The sequence below is a fragment of the Hyalella azteca genome, unplaced genomic scaffold (assembly GCF_000764305.2).
Source record: "Hyalella azteca isolate HAZT.00-mixed unplaced genomic scaffold, Hazt_2.0.2 contig8873, whole genome shotgun sequence".
Taxonomy (NCBI): domain Eukaryota; kingdom Metazoa; phylum Arthropoda; class Malacostraca; order Amphipoda; family Hyalellidae; genus Hyalella; species Hyalella azteca.
This window is the reverse complement of record NW_025938956.1, coordinates 82,539-103,329: the sequence shown is the minus strand read 5'-3', so window position 1 is coordinate 103,329 and position 20,791 is coordinate 82,539. Positions and strand designations below refer to the sequence as shown.

The 20,791-nt window shown below is 38.6% G+C and overlaps 1 protein-coding gene across 1 annotated transcript in view; it reads right to left on the bottom strand.

The window, feature by feature from the left end:
• Window positions 1-6,028: 6,028 nt before the first annotated feature.
• LOC108680049 overlaps window positions 6,029-20,791 on the bottom strand; it is a 24,764-nt gene continuing 10,001 nt past the window's right edge. The window contains exons 3-8 of the mRNA XM_047881815.1: window positions 18,679-18,745; window positions 17,723-17,903; window positions 14,265-16,886; window positions 13,357-13,407; window positions 12,956-13,003; window positions 6,029-6,102 (exon numbers count right to left, since the gene is read on the bottom strand). Coding sequence (XP_047737771.1) covers window positions 6,029-6,102; window positions 12,956-13,003; window positions 13,357-13,407; window positions 14,265-16,886; window positions 17,723-17,903; window positions 18,679-18,745 — 3,043 coding nt within the window. The remainder of the gene's footprint in view (window positions 6,103-12,955; window positions 13,004-13,356; window positions 13,408-14,264; window positions 16,887-17,722; window positions 17,904-18,678; window positions 18,746-20,791) is intronic.

The following is a 20,791-nucleotide window of genomic DNA, read 5'->3' as shown; positions in this document are numbered from 1 at the left end:
TTTTTCATTATTTGTATGTCTCTGACTTCTCGTATGAATTTTTTTCAGTTTATCAAGACTACGTTAGCAGCACATTTAATTCATGTATTTTCATAAGCTCTAATTCCTTAAAGCAAAAATCGAAATTAGATTGACAATACAAAACTGATCTTGAGCTCAATGCATCTTAACTAAATATAATGTAATTTTTAAACTAAGTTAAATGGAATAAATTGCAGTGTTTCACTAAAGCGTTTTTTGTTTTTGTAATTGCAATTTAGGCTTGACTGTTCACCGGCGGCGGCGACCTCGTAAAATTTCACTTTTAAATGAATTTTGTTTACTTATAATGAATTTCGACTGTCATGCATCGTTTTAATGCTGCTAGCTTCCACTTTTAAATGAATTTTTTTTACTTATAATGAAGTTCGACTGTCATGCATCATTTTACGGCTGCTAGCTTTCACTTTTGAATGAATTTAATGTTTAAAGAATTTCGACTGTCATGCATCATTTTACGGCTGCTAGCTTTCACTGTTAAATGAATTTAATGTTTAAAGAATTTCGACTGTCATGCTTGGTTTTAATGCAGCTTGCGGACAATTAACCTCATGTCGGACAAGTCTCATGAGATGCTGAAGCTAATTGTACGTATTATTATTGGTATACCTAGTGGCGCGTCTAGTAGCACATCTAGGGGCTCTAGTTACATATCTAGTGTACCTAATGGTGCATAGTAGAGCCTATCCCTGCACTCAGCTAGTTATCATTTTCAACGCGTCTTTTATTTCTCTCTTCTTAACTTTAAGTAACAATGTGTATATTTTACTGCACAATTGCACATATTGTACATGTTTTTTCCTTGCGTACACGAAGCGACTAATTGTTGGACTGTCGAGCGTACAGTTGCAATCTTCTCGTGGAGATTGCCACTGAAATTATGCGTGAAAAACAGACTTATTTTTGTGTGTATGAATTACTGTAACGAAACTCTACCCCATTACTGATAGAGCGTTTCAGGTGATAGGTACTTTTCTGATACGTTACTGTTGCTTGTGATATTCGTACCTAGAGGCAAGGTTACCTAGAGGCCAGGTAACCCTATGTTACCTTGAGGCCTGATCACCCTAGACTACCTAGAGGCCAAATTACTCTAGAGTTACCTAGAGGCCAGGTAACCCTAGGTTACCTAGAGGCCAGGTAACCCTAGGTTACCTAGAGGTCAGGTAACCCTAGGTTACCTAGAGGCCAGGTAACCCTAGGTTACCTAGAGGCCTGGTAACCCTAGGTTGCAAGGAGGCCAGGCAACCCTAGGTTACCAAGAGGCCTGGTAACCCTAGGTTACCTAGAGGCCAGGTTACTCTAGAGTTACCGTCGAAATACGAGGGTGTAACTTGTAGTCTACGGACACTTCACGCGTTGTTGGACCACGGAGAAGTGATGGTAGCATTTATTTCCTCTTATAATATAATGCAAAAAAGAACCCGAAAGCCTTCTTTTTGTATGCCAGCTCGAAGTGCAAGATGAAGGACGGTATTTCTGATTTGAAAGTAGATCAGCGAAATTACGGCGCTCCTGATGAATATTATGAATATATACGGCGCTTCTGATGAATATTATGAATATATACGGCGCTCCTGATGAATATTATAAATATATATATGCGCGCTGAACTTGATGGCCTGGCAAGTTTCTCCACAATGAGAAATCTTAAAATTTGCTGAACTTCAATTTGAAATTGGGTCTGCGTTTTATTTTTTTCCCGCTATTGTGATTTGATCAACGAGCAGATAATTATCCGATTTTGAGTCTCATGGGAACATGAACAATGTTTTCTATCGAGTAAATTCAATTGCTGAAATAAATTATTTAATTAACACAAACAATCGTCATGCAGCGAAAAGGAAAAATCTCAATTCTCTGAACCCCGCAAGTTAAAGCAGATAATGCCACTTATATTTGAACAAAATTAAAGGAAGATTTCGGTGTCGACAGATAAGACGGTGTAGAATGCAACATGAACACGTTTAAAAATATTGTAGTAACAAATGTCTCAAGGCAGAGATGAACACATCGTCTATTTTACACGAAGTATTTGGTAAAAAGATCCATATTAACCGGGCTGAGGTGCTGCCCATCAATCTAATTGTCGATGATCAGAGCAACAAGCTCGCTGATCTCGATTTTTGCATGCAGAGAATAGCCTTTCTCGGCATATGAATTTGACTGCACGGCCCCTGCACGCTGGTATCTAAGATACTCGCTGGTCTGATGAGAGGATCGACTCATTCAGCCCACATACGATCATTACAATGTGAAGTTTCTCAACTTGCAAAATATTATTAAGCATAACAGCCAACCAAGTCATGTCGAATCTCTTGGTGGTGGTGCGGTGCCACTAGAAAAGTTGGAGAAAAAACAAGAGGTGGCACAGAGTGGCCAGAAAGATGAAGGAGAAAAGGAAGTAACAGTAGAAGACGAAATAGGCGCAATGCGCATAACTAGGTTGAGTTATGGTGCTTTCGGTTTTTCATGGGGTTGGGGGGGGGGGGGTTACCCGTCAGGGCTTTGGGTGGTAATCGTGGTTGGTAATCGTGGTCTCTTCTTGTGGATGTGAGTCACAGGCATATAGATTTCAAAGACATTTTCATAAATATATTAAAAGTATACGAGAAAATGTTACTTATGGAATATTGATAATACGCTTCTCAAATTTCCATGACATGCTCTACGTAGCTTTCTGTTGGAGGAAAAATTTTTGGAGCATCATGATGAAATATTGATAATTAATGATTTTTTACTTGCAACTCTTCATTGGGTGACTTAACCAAAATATTGTCGCCACAAAAATATTGTCGTCACAAAAATATTGTCGCCGCAGATTCGTCAAAATCCAAGTAGAAGCACACCTTTCTTCTATTTTTCATTATAACGTAAGGCAAAAACAAATTCAAGTTATTGTCAACATGATAAGAATAACTAATAACTCAGGGCTTACATGATTATTATATTTGTCTCCGAATTATGTATAGAATTTCCTCCGTCCTCATGTCGATACCCTGAATTTCATTTGATGATTGGCATGCATGTCTGAATTATTGCCGTAGACTCACGTTTCGTTTGATAGGTGCAGGTGAAATCTTCCTAGCGCTGCGACCCCGGCCAGCGCGGGTGAAATTCTGTATGGAGGCTACGGGTTCAAGGGCACGGGCGGTTTGGCTCATCGACGGGTGACTTTTCCGATTTCCCAGACGGCCTCGCAAATTTTTACAAACATCCCAAGTATTCTCAACAGTCATTCGTTCGGCAAAGTTTATTATTTTCTAACTATAAAAATTGCTGGGCCTATGTAGGCTTGCTTTCCGTCATGAATAATAAACACGTATAGCTCTGATCTGTAGGACGCTGCTTGATTATGGCAGGAGGAGGATAACGAGAAATCTCTTCATCCCAGTGGTTTCAGTTCAGAGTATCAGGATTGGAACAGATAGGTGCGGGTTGGTTCGATCCCAGCTACCTGCGACTGTTTGCAGTCGATTCATTCCCACCGGATGAGCGCACATTTATCATTATTCCTCGCCAGAGTAACTACTTGTCTGTATTTTCGTTTTAATGCAAAAAGACACTGCTTAGTTAATGCTGATGTAGTGATATTAGCTATTTACTTACAGTTTATATCAAGATAGCATGTGAATACCGAATCATTATTTATAAAATTTTCTCCGGTCTCATTTAGATCAACTGAATTTTGTTATGTTCGAAATTTCACAATAAAAATTTATTCAATACGTTTTGTTGAAATCTTTTCTTATGACATTCTTTCCTCGGATATTCTACGATAATATAAATAGCTTATTAAGTTTTCAATAAACATGGCTAAATACCAGGCTAATCGGGTGAACGTTGAGTCACTTGCGACTTTCATTGAAGTGATATGACTTTTATTTTTTCATTGCCCTTATTCAACCGCACGGCTCTGATGCAAATGGCGCCATTTCCCAATAAATCAGCGAAATTCTCCGCAATAATTTGTTTAACGGGAAAGTATTTCTTTATTTTCATTACTTGGCCCATGCTTCTTGTTTGTAAACATTTGTAGCTTGGAGGCTTGCTCGTCTTATCTTCAAGTAGGTTGTCAATCCCCACATTATTGTTAAAAAAATTTCTATATTCATTTTATTTGATCGCTTTGACCGTTTTGTGAAACTGTTGCAAAGAAATAGCATATATGCAGAGATGGTATTGCAAAAGGATTGCGATATATGAGGTTTATTTAGAGGATGGCATATATGTGAGCAATCAAAGATGTGATTTTACTGAGTCTGGCTGCAAATTCGTTTTCTGAGAAAAATTTGAAGGCTGACTGCAATATGACAATTTTCTATAACTCACAACGTAATTCACCATATGTATTCATTTCATTGTGATAGCCCAAGTCAGAAAGCAATTATATAACTTTTTTATCCTCTTCAATCAATTCTGAAAAATGCTAGGGCAATTGTTTTTTTTTTGGAATTCATGCGATGCTAAAAAATTTCATGGTTGCATTTAAATTGAACGCTCTGGCAACATACTCCAGCACAAAGAACTATATTTTTGTTCCATAGAACAGAGATCATGGCACTATATCACAGTACTATTAAATCATTATATATTACATTATATTACAGAACTACGGTCAATTTCTTCCCATGCTATGAAATAATTCATTAATGAACGAGAATATATTCATGGGTCCATATTCCCTTGACCCCGTCAATTGCGGGCGGTGCAGACCTCCCTGATTAGTAACGCCAGGCCTTCCTTATAAATTTTTCAATGGCTGAGTTGCCAACTTAGATTCAGTCAAGTGAATAAGTTTATTCCGAATTATTTCTGCTGCTCATGAATGATAAATAGATTGAGATCTCAGTCTCCGACTCAGTCTCTGTCTCAGTCGTTTCCTTTAGTCACCCATTCAAAAATGTGGATAATCAATATTTTTGTTTCTGAAAATACGATAAAATCATAACCTGCATTTCATCGTTTCGTTTGAAAATTGATTAGGTCATCACCTTATTTCAAAATGTATCATTTTGATGCTTCTTTATTGTTAATTTTATCATTATATTTCAATCTTCTGAAAAAATGGGGACTAAATTAAGTGGGGGTATCCATCTTTCAAACTCATTACTAGGCCTGGAATTGGGAGCGTATACTCGCTATATAAATTTTGGAAGTTGAAAAACTTCAATAAGCCGAAGCTGGTATACTGCGTGCTCAGTGCAAAGGCTCGTCGATGAGCATTGAGGTGTCTTATGATTTTGATCATCCTTCTGTCATTTAAACATAAACGATGTGGCCATCGCTTCAATTCAATAGTTGAGAAAGGCTATTTAATCCATTAATTAGATCACTATCAGTGCCACCTGCATAGTGTGAAGGAGGTAGATGGTGGTAAATTTTTTTAATTTTCGCAAATCAGCTCAGCTAATTCAAACAGACGCATATAAACAATAGCTCAATTAATTACCTCCTACTGGGAACCTAATGCTTTCCATTATTGTAATTCTAGACGATGCTCATTGCTCAAGTTCTAAGCGATTGTATTTTTATGATAATTTTATAATAATGCAGCAGTTTCAGCTTTGATTAGGAATTGTTGGTCAATTGTTAATTTTTAACCGACTGCCACCTTGCTAAATGAGACTAGAATTTTCCCAACTAGTAGCTGTTTTCAAACCTGCAACTCGCCGCTGCAATCAGGTTATCTTAACCGTACGTAGCTCAAGCCAGCGCACCAGCATTACTCGGCGTGGAGAAAGACGTGTGGCAGCGATGGCTGGGTCACCAGTGAATAAACCCAAGTGTCAACTCAAGAAGTCAATTTACTCATAGAAGCATTATACGCATTTTCTGTACGATATTTCATTGTTTGTAAGAAAGCATTATTATATCACAAAACTAGTATTGTCATCTCGATAATTGTCATGCCCTTTACAATCAAGCGAGCAAAGCAATAACTGCAGAATTTTTTCAGGCCATCAAATGTGCAGCGTTTCTCATGGATTCAAATGCTGTCGCCGCTCCCCTCCTCCTCCTCGGACTGTCGAGTTATAACTCCGCCAGCGGGGCCGGGATGAGCTGGCGAATATTCGACTTATTTCAAGCACCCCTAAGACGCGCTGAAAAAAGGAGGACCAAAGTGTCGGTCAATTTTTGTCTTGTTAGTTATACATAATGTTATTTCGTCCAATTTAAGTGCAGTACAGTGGGATAAGGTTATCTTTTCGGGCCTATTTCTAAATGTGTCCTATTTTTCTTTCAAAATATGCCAGTCTTATTTGGTTCCCCTGTAGTGGATTAGAACATGGAGCAGCGAGTTGGAGGTTCGAAACTTGCAACTAGTTGTGACAGTTATGATTGTAATTGGCAAGGTGGTCGAGTGGTCAAGCATCGGCGATAGGCCTGCATGGCCTAATGAATGATGCCGCCACTGCATAATTATTTGATAAATTATCAAATTATTTCTTCAATAAACGGTGTGTAGGCGTGTTAATGCCCCGTTAGCCCGCACGCCTGAAGGCAAGTGAGTTTGTCTCCAATTGTAATCATAGCTGAGGTTGGCGCGGAGGCCGTCGGCCTCATTCTTGATCGCGCTGCATTGGAAGAGACGAGAGCCGAGGCATGGTCACGTCTCCTTCCCTCTTTATATCGTAGACAAATTTTTGCTAATAATAGTCAAAAAATTGATACCGTCAACTGGTAAAGTTCATGACCGATGCCGATTACTTTTCGCCTGTAAGGTCGGGTTCACACTGTAGCGGTAAGCATTCGTACGTCATTAATTTTCTTGCTAATTTTGCTCATTTATTTACGCATTCATTTTACATGTGATTTTAATCTAGAGATATCCGAAGCCTACATCCGGAGAATAGGTTTTACTAATGACCATTACTGGCCCAGTACCCACACTGGCAAGGTGTGTAAGTGTGTCGTGTTTGTTATCATTTGTTAATACTCTGTTTGTCATCCGGTCTGTCATTTATTCAGTGTACATATATTCTAGTAAGGTATTGTATATATTGATCAGTGTATATTATCGTGTATATATTTTAGTGATCCGATTCGGGTTATCTTTCCCTCATTTTTGTTTTGTTATTTCTCGCCAGGAGTCTGAATCGTGACCCAAGTTTGTTAAATATATTGTACGCACTTAAGGATCAAGCGAACTGTCATTACCCGAAGGAGATGAGCAACTGAGAAACTGAGGCGGATCCCTTACAACACCATACTGCCGGGCACGTGCCAGACATATGCCAGTCACGGTCCAGTCTAATATTGTTTAGTCACTTTAGTGCATTTATAAAGAAGCATTCACACTAGCCGTGCAAGGCCTCTTCCCTGCCCATGTTGTGAAAGCTTATATGGAAATGCATTAAAGTATATTAGACTGGACCGTGACTGTCATACGCCTGCCACATATGCTTGAAGTTTGCTGTGAGCCCGTACTTAAACCATTCCTTGAAATCCTTTACTGACACAGGAAGGATACAAGTACTCCAATGGATTAGAGATTTTCTAGCAGGTAGACGACAACGTGTCAGTATTAACGAAACCGTGTCAGACTGGGCATCAGTGCGCAGTGGCGTGCCACAAGGAAGCGTTCTTGGGCCTATTTTGTTTGTTGCTTTTATAAACGATCTGCCTGAAGTAGTGTCCAGCGTGTGCTCCATGTATATGCCGCCGACACAAAAGTTTATAATACAGTGAAGGATGCGTCCAATAAAGCGCAATTGCAAGATGATCTTGACAGTTTAGTTAACTGGGCTGATACGTGGCAGCTGCGGTTTAATGCTGACAAGTGTAAAGTACTTCCCCTCGGGAAGAACATTGAACAGCAAGATTACAGTATGAGAAGACATGGTTGCAACGAGAGAGTAATGATTGAAAAGTCTAGTGTGGAAAAAGATCTCGGAGTTTATGTCGACAAGGAGCTGAAATTTTCTAAGCATATTGAAACGCAAGCTAACACATCCAACAAACTTCTTGGACTTATCAGACGCTCATACGAGTTCCTAGATGCAGAAGCGATGAAGCAGTTGTTTGTTGCTGTCGTGCGCCCGAATCTAGAGTTTGGAAACGTTGTGTGGTCACCGAGATTTGAAAAGGACAAAAATTTAACAGAGAATGTGCAAAGACGTGCAACAAGGATAATTTCAGGCTTGAAGGGCAAGTCCTATGAAGAAAGATTGAAGATTATGAAGCTTCCAAGCCTAAGTTATCGACGTCTCCGTGGTGACCTCATTGAAGTATACAAGTATACTCATGGTCTATACAAGGTCCCTGAAGGGTTACTAGAATTTGAAACAAGAACCAACACCAGGGGCCACGGCTATAAGCTAAAAAAACTGCGCTGCAACTTCTCCACGCGACAAAATTTCTTCTCGCTTCGAATCACCGACATGTGGAACAGCCTCCTCGATGACATCGTTGGCGCTCCAAGTATGAACGCGTTCAAGAACAGACTAGATAAAGCTATGGAAAAATATATGTTCAGATTTGAAATGCCTATAGCTCCTTATCGAACCCGGTGGAAGTCTAGTAGCTACTTCAAACTATCGTCGGTCATGAAAAGATCCGGTCAAATGACACGATTTTAGATCTATGAACAAGGCACGAAATGGAAAAGAATCGGCGACAGGCCACATCAGGCCTACACTTCAGCGCCGACATCACTATGTTATGTTATGTTATGTGGAATAGCCTCCCCGATTACGTCATTGGCGCTCCGAGTATGAACGCGTTCAAGAACAGACTAGATAAAGCTATGGAAAAATATATGTTCAGATTTGAAATGCTTAGCTCCTTATCGAACCCGGTGGAAGTCTATATAGTAGCTACTTCAAATTATCGTCAGTCATGAAAAGATCCGGTTAAATGACACGATTTTAGATCTTCTGTGAACAAGGCACGAACAGTAAAAATCGGCGACAGGCCACATCAGCCTACTCCTCAGCGCCGACTTCGCTATGTTACGTTAAGATACCAAACATCGGAGGTATCAAGAAAACTACTAAAGTTATTATTCTTATTATTCTCTATTTTAGTTTTCTTTCTAGATATTTTCAGTCCCCTCATGCCTTCATGCTTGCTGGTTTCGAAACCACTTTCTGCTCTGAGCTATGATAACGAGACGGAAATCCATCCGTCTCCAAGTTAGAGTTCATTAATTTTATTGTAGTTTGTATTTGTGACTGGATTTGCTGATTTGGTTTGCGAAAATTCAATTTCAATTTGCCAAGTCCAATGGTACAACTGTCGTCCACATCACGCTATGCAGGCGGTACTCATATTAGAAATGATTTAATAGTTATAATTGTAGCGAAGAATAGTCTTCAATGACAGTGAAGTTTTTACTTTTGTTTGCATCGAGCTATTTCCTAGGTATACTCTAGTCGGCTATATACCAACTAAGATACATTCTTACACGCTTTCTCAACTTATGAAGTTTTTCAACTTCTAAAATTTTTTTAGACGTTCGGAAAAAAAATCAACTCAAGAGATTGGAGTGATTAGGGCATCAAAATTGCGAAAATTTTTGTATGAATGTTATAAAATATAGTTAAAAAACATGAGTTACAAAATTTCACATAAATTCTTCAGTGATTATCATCACACGTTTCGTTGTCATGTGACAATATTACAAAACATGAGCAGTCATTTAGAAAAAGCTGAGAAATATTACATAACTGATGCAAGTTTTTGGAAGGGTAACTCAGTAAAATCATAATATCGAATTATCCATATGACTCGCGTTGGAGTAGCACGCATATTTTATGCCTATCACTTTTTTTCCTTTAATTAAAATCGGAAAACACTCCTTATTTACTGTAGAATTTTTCAAAGTATCTAATTACTTATACTTTACACCGGGTTGGCATTCGTCTCTGAATCATCATGTATAAATTTCCGTCGTCCTCAAATAGATCCGTTGAATTGCATTATCATACGAGGATCGAAAATACACACTTTATCTATAAGTTATGTAGAAATTTTACTCAATGAACCTTCACCTCGTGTAAATTATGATGAAATTAAGAGCTTCATAAATTCTCAAGTAACAAGGCTCACCAGATGCAAGATAATCCTATGACGCTGAAAAGATTTGTTTCGATGAACCAGCCCTGAAATTACGTTTTCTTTCATAGAAAATGTTGAAGGCCAACTGTGATATTCCATCATCTCGGAACTTCAACAATGGATATGAAAATATGAAGACAATCACAGGCGTCCGTTCCGTCATTAGTGTCCACGGAGCATGAACGATGCTGACAATCGATGTAATCCAATTTCCACGTAAGATTTTCTATCAGTTTTAATATGAGTACCGCTTCCGTAGCGTGAACGTTGTCGCTTGTTTCGTAAACTGATATATAAATATTTCCGAAAATAACCTCTGCAAACCAAGACGCAATAAAAATAAATATATTTAAATGAAAGGACAATTCTGGGAACCTTATGCTATTCATTCCTTTCACTCTCCGCGCTGATCATAGTTCAAGGTACGATGTTCATTTTAGATGACAGTTTTATAATAATTCAGTGGAGTAAGCTCTGATTTAGCCATGTTGGCCTATCGATGATTCTCGACCGCCCATCACCTTGCTAAATTCAAAAAGCATCTTCAAATGCTGTGAAAGATTAATCCATAGAATATAATTGAATAGAAGTGTCGGCCATGCATTCCATGCATTCATTGAAATAACATAACATAACATAACATAGTGATGTCGGCTCTGAAGTGTAGGCCTGATGTGGCCTGTCGCCGATTCTTTTCCATTTCGTGCCTTGTTCACAGATCTAAACTCGTGTCATTTGACCGGATCTTTTCATGACTGGCGATAGTTTGAAGAAGCTACTCTTCGTGTATTTCAAAACATGTTAACTTCGAGCCGACTGGGCGCTCCTCAATATCTGGAATACTGTTCAAGTCCTCATCTGTGAACACCCTGCTGTATAATTCTATTACGAGTAGCGCCTGCATAGTGAGAGTGTCGTCGATACTTCTATCGTTTGAAATGGTTATTTAGGATATAATTCTCAAAAACCAACTCATTAAATTTGGACGCAATTATATTTATAAAATCGAATGCATTAACTTTCATTGGGAGCATTGTCAAAGGAAAATTACCCATTTATCTCAAAATATAGGTTAGAGTTTTGCAGGCCTAAACTACGGCAACTCAGCACGACAGGCATCATGGATACCCGTTTGAACGACCCGTGAATATTACCAATCTGTTCAGTAAACTCTAAGGCCGAGTTCATCAGGTCTGTCCGGAGTTCATGTTCTCAATATGGGGATAAGTAATAAAAGAGGCTTAAAGCTTGTATTAAATATGAAGCATTATGCACCTCTTCAAATGTACAACTCTCGGTTGCTGCTAAATAGAAGAACTCAGTTTTCTATCATACAATTATTCGCATTAAACTTAGCTTATATCCCGCAAAGAGTAATGAGCAAGAAGATATTCTAAAGTTTCCCTATTTAAACCGTAGGATATCTACACTAAAATACCAGTAAAGTATCAACAGTTTTCCATTAAATAGATCCAGTAGTGATTTTTCAATTCAGTTTTTAAAGTCGGTCGCAATTTTGAAAATCCAGCTGCGAATTTTATAAATCTAAACTTTTTGAAGCTGCCTCCAATCTTGCCTAGTTTCCTGAGTCATGTTTTTTTTCATATAAAGTCACTATTGCTCACAGAAAAATTTAATGATATCTTAGGACATTTTGCAATATTTAAAATATATTTTGTAAAATCTGGTAAAATTAATAATTTTACAATGAATAAACAACGGCTGTGTCGCACAATGTATATCAATCATGGGTGTGTGGCACACAATGTATATCAAGCATGGGTGTGTGGCACACAATGTATATCAAGCATGGGTGTGTGGCACACAATGTATATCAAGCATGGGTGTGTGGCACACAATGTATATCAAGCATGGGTGTGTGGCACACAATGTATATCAAGCATGGGTGTGTGGCACACAATGTATATCAAGCATGGGTGTGTGGCACACAATGTATATCAAGCATGGGTGTGTGGCACACAATGTATATCAAGCATGGGTGTGTGGCACACAATGTATATCAAGCATGGGTGTGTGGCACACAATGTATATCAAGCATGGGTGTGTGGCACACAATGTATATCAAGCATGGGTGTGTGGCACACAATGTATATCAAGCATGGGTGTGTGGCACACAATGTATATCAAGCATGGGTGTGTGGCACACAATGTATATCAAGCATGGGTGTGTGGCACACAATGTATATCAAGCATGGGTGTGTGGCACACAATGTATATCAAGCATGGGTGTGTGGCACACAATGTATATCAAGCATGGGTGTGTGGCACACAATGTATATCAAGCATGGGTGTGTGGCACACAATGTATATCAAGCATGGGTGTGTGGCACACAATGTATATCAAGCATGGGTGTGTGGCACACAATGTATATCAAGCATGGGTGTGTGGCACACAATGTATATCAAGCATGGGTGTGTGGCACACAATGTATATCAAGCATGGGTGTGTGGCACACAATGTATATCAAGCATGGGTGTGTGGCACACAATGTATATCAAGCATGGGTGTGTGGCACACAATGTATATCAAGCATGGGTGTGTGGCACACAATGTATATCAAGCATGGGTGTGTGGCACACAATGTATATCAAGCATGGGTGTGTGGCACACAATGTATATCAAGCNTGAGGGTAATGTGAGGGTAATGTGAGGGTAATGTGAGGGTAATGTGAGGGTAATGTGAGGGTAATTTGAGGGTAATGTGAGGGTAATGTGAGGGTAATGTGAGGGACAAAATGTGGCAATTAAGGATGATCATATCAGTTTTAATCGATAAAAATGTTGTGATAATCTGGAGTGATCGATTATTTCGGTCTCCGGTGCCAGTTTTACCTGCTGGCATGAAGACCGGCCCGGCGCCAGCCTGCGGGACCGGCGGGTCTGCGAGGGAAAATTAGAAATCATTTCTGTTTTGCTACTCAATTCTAGGAGATAGATTTATAAATATAATTTCAAGCCTAATCAATAATCTTAGGTAATTAATACAAATACTTGTCCACGTCGAAATACAAAATAATAGAAAAATATATAAAATAATATTTACAAAGTAATAGAAATACTTGTTTTCACGCCAATGAATATTTATAATTATTAATATATCATTTATGAATATTTTGATACGGTTTCGGTATTGACAATAAATTCTGATAATAAAATTAAACGAATCATTATGAGTATTAATTTTTATCTGTTATTAATTAGTAATTTCTTCATAAATTAATTCCCCGACTCACGGGGGGGAGCGGGGAAGGCAGTGCGCACTTTGGGGACGGGGGGCGCCGCGCCTGGGGGGTGTATTATTATATGAATGAAAATAGATACAAATAAGATAAAATATTAAATTTGACAAAATAAATACAAATTTGGGTTGGAATGGCATTAGGTGTTTCTGTTCCGAGTGAGCCGTTCATTGTTAACGTTCATTCGGGCAGATAACGAAGTTTTGAAATAGGAGGTACACGAGAGCTTCTTTCCTTTACTTCTATTTTGTAAACATAAATAACAAACACAAACTTTCTACACAAGTACAATATTCTACACCTAATAATGTCAAATTTCACGTGTGAACAATTTAGGGGACATGACAAGAGAGAATAGCTGAGATTCCAGCCTTCAAGATTCCGACTCACATGGTTCCGAATGCGGACAATGGTGTATGATATACCTACTAACTTGAGGCACAGGGCTGAGGTAGTGACAATGGACATATCAGTTAAAATCCTAATCTATATTTCTACGGTGTGAGCACTGGAAACTGGTCCATGAAGCCCCATGCTTAAACAAGTTTAATTGGTGCCAGTAAAACGTGGTAAAGGGAACAGTGAAAATTCCTTAAAATCCTAAGACAAAGCGCATTTGCGCGTTCTAGTTTTCTTGATGGCGGTGACAGTTACCCGGGTGTAGCCACCAGTTTCACACACACACACACCGCCACAGTTTCATATTTATTTCCGATTTACCTTTAAAGTTATACAGTCATGCTGTTTGCACTAATAATTATTATAATTCATATAAAACGGACGATATAAAATAATAAACAAAAATTAGTTTTGCACACCAGCGAGTAAATTTATTCTGATGATATTTAATTAATGAAGTTCTCGTCATATTAAAAGTTAGAGGTTCGAGTATGATTTCTAACCTTTCTTGTTGGTCACCAAAGACGAAACTCGACGAAGGTCCTGAGCAGCGCCTTCGTGGTCATTGTGGGGCATGGGGCTTGGCAGGGTTGAGACGGGGTTGGACTCGTGGGGTTTGCTGGGGGAATCGTTGGGCTTGCTGGAGGAGACGTGGTGTTTACTGAGGGATTTATTATTGGGAATACTGCTGGTGATTTGAAGATTTTCATTAAGGTTCGTGGGTGGAGGCGGGGGCGGTTGTTTTCGCTTGGTAGGCGACGCGTTCCGTCTTCGGTTTTCCATTTGAGCGGAAGACGAATTTTGAGATTCCCCAAACTTTTTGTCGGTTTTTGATCCACGATTTAGTCGACTGCCCGGATCCTGTTTACCGTAAAATCTGGGAGTTCGGGAATGGTTGGCCGGAGTTTTGGTGCTCTCGTCGAGTCTGCTCAAGGGCCCCATAGAAGATAGAGTATTTTCGGAAAAAGAAAGATCATCAACAGCTATTGAGTTTCTGTTTTGTTTCTTCACAACTGAAGTTGGAGGCTCACGGAATCGTTCACTGGATTGTCTACTGACTGGCTTATTGAACTTCTGAATTTGTTTGTCAATCCCATTCTCTGTATGTCTGTTTCTGCGTAGGTCGTAAATTTTCTCCGTTTTACTGGTCACTATGGGCTGACTTCCCGATCGTTTTCTCATTGCCTCGGTTTTGTTTGTGTTTTCTTGGGAGTTTTGCCTAGACAAAGCATCTTCATCGCCGAATTCATTTGACATGCGACCTCCGCCCGCAGAATCGTCGAGATGAGTAACTTTAGTGCCGTCGTTAGGACTTTTTGAGTAAATGGAAACTTCCAGCATTTCTGGTTGAGGTTCAGTTAGAGAAGTTCGGGATCCACTGTTTTTTGATTTCCGCGATGGCGACCGAGACGGGGAACGGCCGTTAGATTTTTTGCCTTTCAGTGAAGGCAATCGAGGACCATGAAGCCAACTCGAATTGGTTGAGTCACGTTTTGATCCTCGATTTGGCAGTGAAGATTCTCGCGGAGGAGGTAGAGGGGGCGATGAGTCTCTGGTCGAATGGGAGGTTCGATAATCTACTTGGTGGTCAAACTTCAGCTCTCCTGGAGGAGAACCACGAGATTTTTCTTCGTTTTTGCGGCTCGTTGATTTAGAGCTTGCCCGTTTTGCTTCTTGAGGAACAGACCTCTCAATTAAAGGAGTTTTCTTCTTGGATTTCATCACGTCTTGATTACTTGATACGAAATTGTTCTCAGGTTTGGGAGAACTGGAATTTATATTCGACTTTGGAGGTGTGTTCCCTCGTTTGGAATTTTGGGTCGACGAAAAAGTTGGTTGCACTTCGTTCTCCGGGCTTTGCGATCGTCTCCATTTTCCTTCCTCAGGGGAATGTGCATCATCTCTTTCACTAGACCTCCTCCTGTTTCCAAAGTGAAGAAATGGAGGTGGGGGAACAAAATCCGGAGGTTCATCGTCCAGCCCCTGGATGAGCCCTTCTTTCAACATGTTTTTTATTGTATCAAACTTAGCGCTGTCACTTGACACTGTGGATGAGCCGCCAGTGGCGTTACCACTCGCGTCCATGTGTGAAACGCTGTTGCTCTGTGGTTTGGACACGTGGCTTTCATTATTTGAGAACCTCCTATTCAACACAGACTTCACCGACGACTGATCCCCGGTTGAAGCATTTGAACTCTTAGCACCCGATGGATCGGCAGTGGAAAGGTTAGAACTCGAACCGCTGGTTCTTTTGATCATGCTGGTTTCTGTTGAAGGAAACTTTTGGTTTTTTGAACTATTTTCGTTAGTCTTGCCTGTCTCGTTTTGGGACTGGGTTCGAGGTAGCTTCTTATTGAAGCGTTTTGGGGTAGCTCGTTCGTATCCCCCTTGTATGTAGTCGAAGGATGTTGAGGAATCGTTGGCAGTGCAGCTACCAACTGAGTCGTCCCAGAAATTTTTCGGGTCGATGGTTGACGGCCGGGAAGTGAAAGTCGTTGATGTTTCGTCAGCCATGGAATCTTCCAGAGAATCATCGGAAAAATGGGCGTCGTTTAGAGAACTAAGAGGCGGAAGGCTCTCGTGGAACTGGCTTATCATTTTCTCTAAAGGACTGCCAGATTTTGGGGAGATTTTTCCGTTTGCAGCTGAATGAGTTGATCCCAAACCAGCACTTGGTGTTGAAACCTGCTGCGATTTCGACCCAGTGTCATGACCTTGCTTGTCACCGCCAATCGGTTTCGCATCGTGAGCCTTTACTTCTAATTTCCCTGTATCTTCCCCAGTTTTCTTCGTCATCTTTGGTGAAGAATCCACGTTTTTGAATTTCTTCCCCTTGTTTGAGTTAACTTTCGTTTGTCGAGTTTCAGTGCCGGTTTCAACGACGTAGAATTGGGATCCTTTGAGGATGTCAGACTCATCCCCGTCTGACGTAACCCTCTCGTCATCGTAGTCTGGCAGGGGGCTGGGTGGGGCTGGGATGTACATGTTGGACATGGGGTTAAGGACCCCAGACACCACCATGCTGCCCGTGGTCTTGCCCACCGTGCGCCCTCCCTTCAGGTCCTGTCCCTCCAGACCCCCGAGGTCTTCCACCGCAACGCCTTCATCGAATCCACTGTCTTTTGCTGTGAAAAGAAATACGTCATCAATTAACGTCGAAAATTAACTTTATTATTCTTATTTTAGTCGTAATTGAACAAATTGTAAACCGTGTTTTAACCCTTTGTCTTTAAACCTTTGTCTAAACCTAATATCGTACCAGGAGGCTAAATTTCATCCAAAATTTTGGATGAAATTTTCGAAAGACTGTTTTGGATTGTTTCGCCCGTTTGGTTGATGTAGTAGTTGTTACTCGCTAATACAACATAATTGCTTGTAAAAGACATTTCTTTCACTATTTTTTTTAACTTAGAAGCTATAAGCTTACACCGCTGAATAGGGAATTCAAATAATTATAACGGGAAGCATATTATTACTCTGATTCGATTAATAAAAAAAAACTTGTCACGATAATCTAACATCTTGGCAACTGGATTGTGGCAGAGAAAACAATAAAGGATTTCCTATATTCGAACTTTATGTCCCATGAAATATTAAAAAATTTAGTAACTATTTCAAGCTCTTTATTATACAAATGCACTACAAATGCACTCGTACTATTTATAATAACATCGTAAAAGTGGTTAAAAAAAGTTATAGTGAAAACAGAAAATAGTGGTAAATCGTGGTTCAATGTCGTATTTGAATAGGTACCAATTTATTAATCGTTAGTCCAAATAATAAAATTAGAGACAATATACAAGTATTAGTTGTTGATTTATAACTCTATATCAGGCTTTTAAATTAAGCCCTTAATTACGATTATTTGGTAAAAAATTATTATAAAATACATAAAAAAAGATAAAAAAGATAAAATACATTAAAAAGAAATTAGTATAAAATACATTAAAATGCCACGTACTGTTGGGGGAGAAGTGGGGTAGGGAGGTGGGGGTCTTGGCCCCCCCAGGGCGAGGGAGTCCCCCCACCCCCACCACCTCCCCCACCCTGAACCCCCCCGTGAGGTCGTAGTTTGATGATTCGGGGGGGTCGGGGGGGAGGCGCAGCTGGGGGGGCAGGTTGCGGGTGCTGCGCCGGAGCTCCTGCCGTGGCGGGGGAGGAGGGGGATGTTATTAATGGTATTTATTAGGTTATTAATAATAACAAAATTTAATACTAATATAATGAATGTTATTTAATAATATATTAATAATAATTTAATCAATGGTATTTAATAAGTTATTAATGATAATTTATTTTAATAATAATTTAATCAATGGTATTTAATAAGTTATTGATGATTTAAACAATGGTATTAACAAGTTATTATTAATAATTTAATGTAATAATAATTTAATCAATGTTATATAATTAGAGATTAATAATAATTTAAGTTAATAAAAATATAAATAATGGTATTTAATAATTTTATTTAATAGTAATTAAATCAATGATATCCAATAAGTTATTAATAATAATTTAATTTATTAATAATTTAATCAATCATATTTAATAAGTGTTTAATAATAATTTAATTTAATAAAAATTTTATCAATGGTATTTAATAAGAAATTAATAAAATTAAACAATTTTTGGAATGCTCATTACATTTTTTTTCTCCTACCTCTTAGCGAAAATCGCATAAATAACAACGTTGAAAAACCTTCAAGTGTTTCTTCAGTGAAATTCACTTGATTTTATCGCTCATATATCGAACTAATGTAGTTACAGCGAACTTTTAATAATAAATAGCGATTATTTTTCTTGACTACGAAAATGGTGATTATGACTACGAAACACAGGCTTTGGTGCAACTCATTAACCTGAACATTAAAAAAAAGTTACTAATGAGGCTACAGAGCAATATTATTGAGTTACCTTAACGAGCTGCGCGGGAGTGGGGCCCCCCGACCCCCGCAGGTCCCCCAGACTTGGACGGCCGCCCCTGCCGGTGAAAACTTATTACTTTACAGTTGTCAACTACTGATTAGGTGTCACTAGTTGCCAGTTGTGGATTATGTGTCACCGGCTGCCAACTGTTGATTAAGCGTCGCCAGTTGCCAGTAGTGGATTATATGTTACCGGTTGCCAGTTACTGATTAAGAGTCGCCAGTTGCCAGCAGTGGATTAGGTGTCAACGGTTGCCAACTACTGATTAGGTGTCACCAGTTGTCAAGTAGTGGATTATATGTTACCGGTTGCCAGCTACTGATTAAGCGTCGCCACTTGCCAGTAGTGGATTAGGTGTCAACGGTTGCCAACTACTGATTAGGTGTCACCAGTTGTCAAGAATTGATTATGTGTCACCGGTTGCCAGCTACTGATTAGGCGTCAACAGTTGCCATTAGCGGATTATACATTACCAGTTGCCAGCTACTGATTAAAGGTCAGCAATGTGCCAGTAGTGGATTATGTCACCGGTTGCCAACTACTGATTAAGCGTCACCGGATGCCAGCTGTTAATTAAGAGTCATTAGTTGCCGCTTACTGATTAATTGTACTTGGCTCAATCAAAGGATTAAATGTCACGAGATTCAAGCCACGGATTAAAATTAGTCACATAAAAGTTGTCAGATACTATAAAATATAAATGATAATATAGTAATATAAATGATAAAATATATATAAGTAACATAAATATCAAGTAAAAATAAGTACATTCAATGTATTCAAATTTAACAATTGACTGTAATTCTCATTACCGGACATTTAAGTAAAAATAGCATTGATGGCGATTAATGCATCCGAAATGGAAGGGTCGAATATTTAATTTTTGAATTCCCTTCAAGTTCATCTGTGCGATTAGGAGAAAGTGACGCGCAGCGACGCACGTGCTGCATAGTTTGGACGGAGCAAAAAAACGCTAATGAAATTTTTTTATAGATGCTATCGGACTACAATTTTTCTGTGTGGACTAACCCTTGTCAAATGAATTCCATTTTAACGATTTTCTTCGTTAAATAAATCCATTTTAACAGTTTTCTTCGGTAAATAAATCCATTTTAACAGTTTTCTTCGTCAAATGAATCCATTTTAACAGTTTTCTTCGTCAAATGAATCCATTTTAACAGTTTTCTTCGGTAAATAAATCCATTTTAACAGTTTTCTTCGTCAAATGAATCCATTTTCAATAATTTTTCTTATTTGATTTCTCACAAAAACAATATCTGGAAGTGGCGCAAGGCCATTGAAAGCCACATATGTTTTTTTAATTCGAGGTTAGATCTTTGAAAGTAAACCTTAATTATTGAAGTCATACTGGTGAATAAATATTTGATAAACAATTATAAATTGCATGATGAATAAATATGGCGCACATCGATTGGTGCCAATAGTATTATTATAAACATATAAATATATAATAATTAATAAATATATAATTTAATTTATTATTAATGAATTTTATATATATATTATCACATTAAATTATATATTATTTTATAGAACTTGATTTAAAAACATATAATATTAATTTAATAACATATAATACGATAATAATTTGGAGAATTTTCATGTTGCATGTGTCTTTGTGAGTCAGCAGGTTATTTAATTAAAATAATTATCATGAAATGTTATTTAGTGAGGTTATTACAAAAGCTATTTAACAAAAGATAAAAGCTACATTAGGTTACGCCGCTGAAACCTAAACCGGCAGGCGTTTCGTACGGGCATAACAGGTCGGGGTATAAACTCTGTACAGTACATAATTGAACTTTGCTTTATTGATTTATAATTGATTAATAAATATATATGCAGCAGCTTTACCTGAATTATTAAGGTAAAATATTGAAAAATTAACATTACATTATATTAAAATTGAGCGCTAAAAATTTCGCTAAAATTTACTTATTTTTTTTTAATTTTCAGTAGCTTTGCGTCATCACGCCACACGTACACACCACACGTACACACCACACGTACACGTCGCACGTACACACCACACGTACACACCACACGTACACACCACACGTACACACCACACGTACACGTC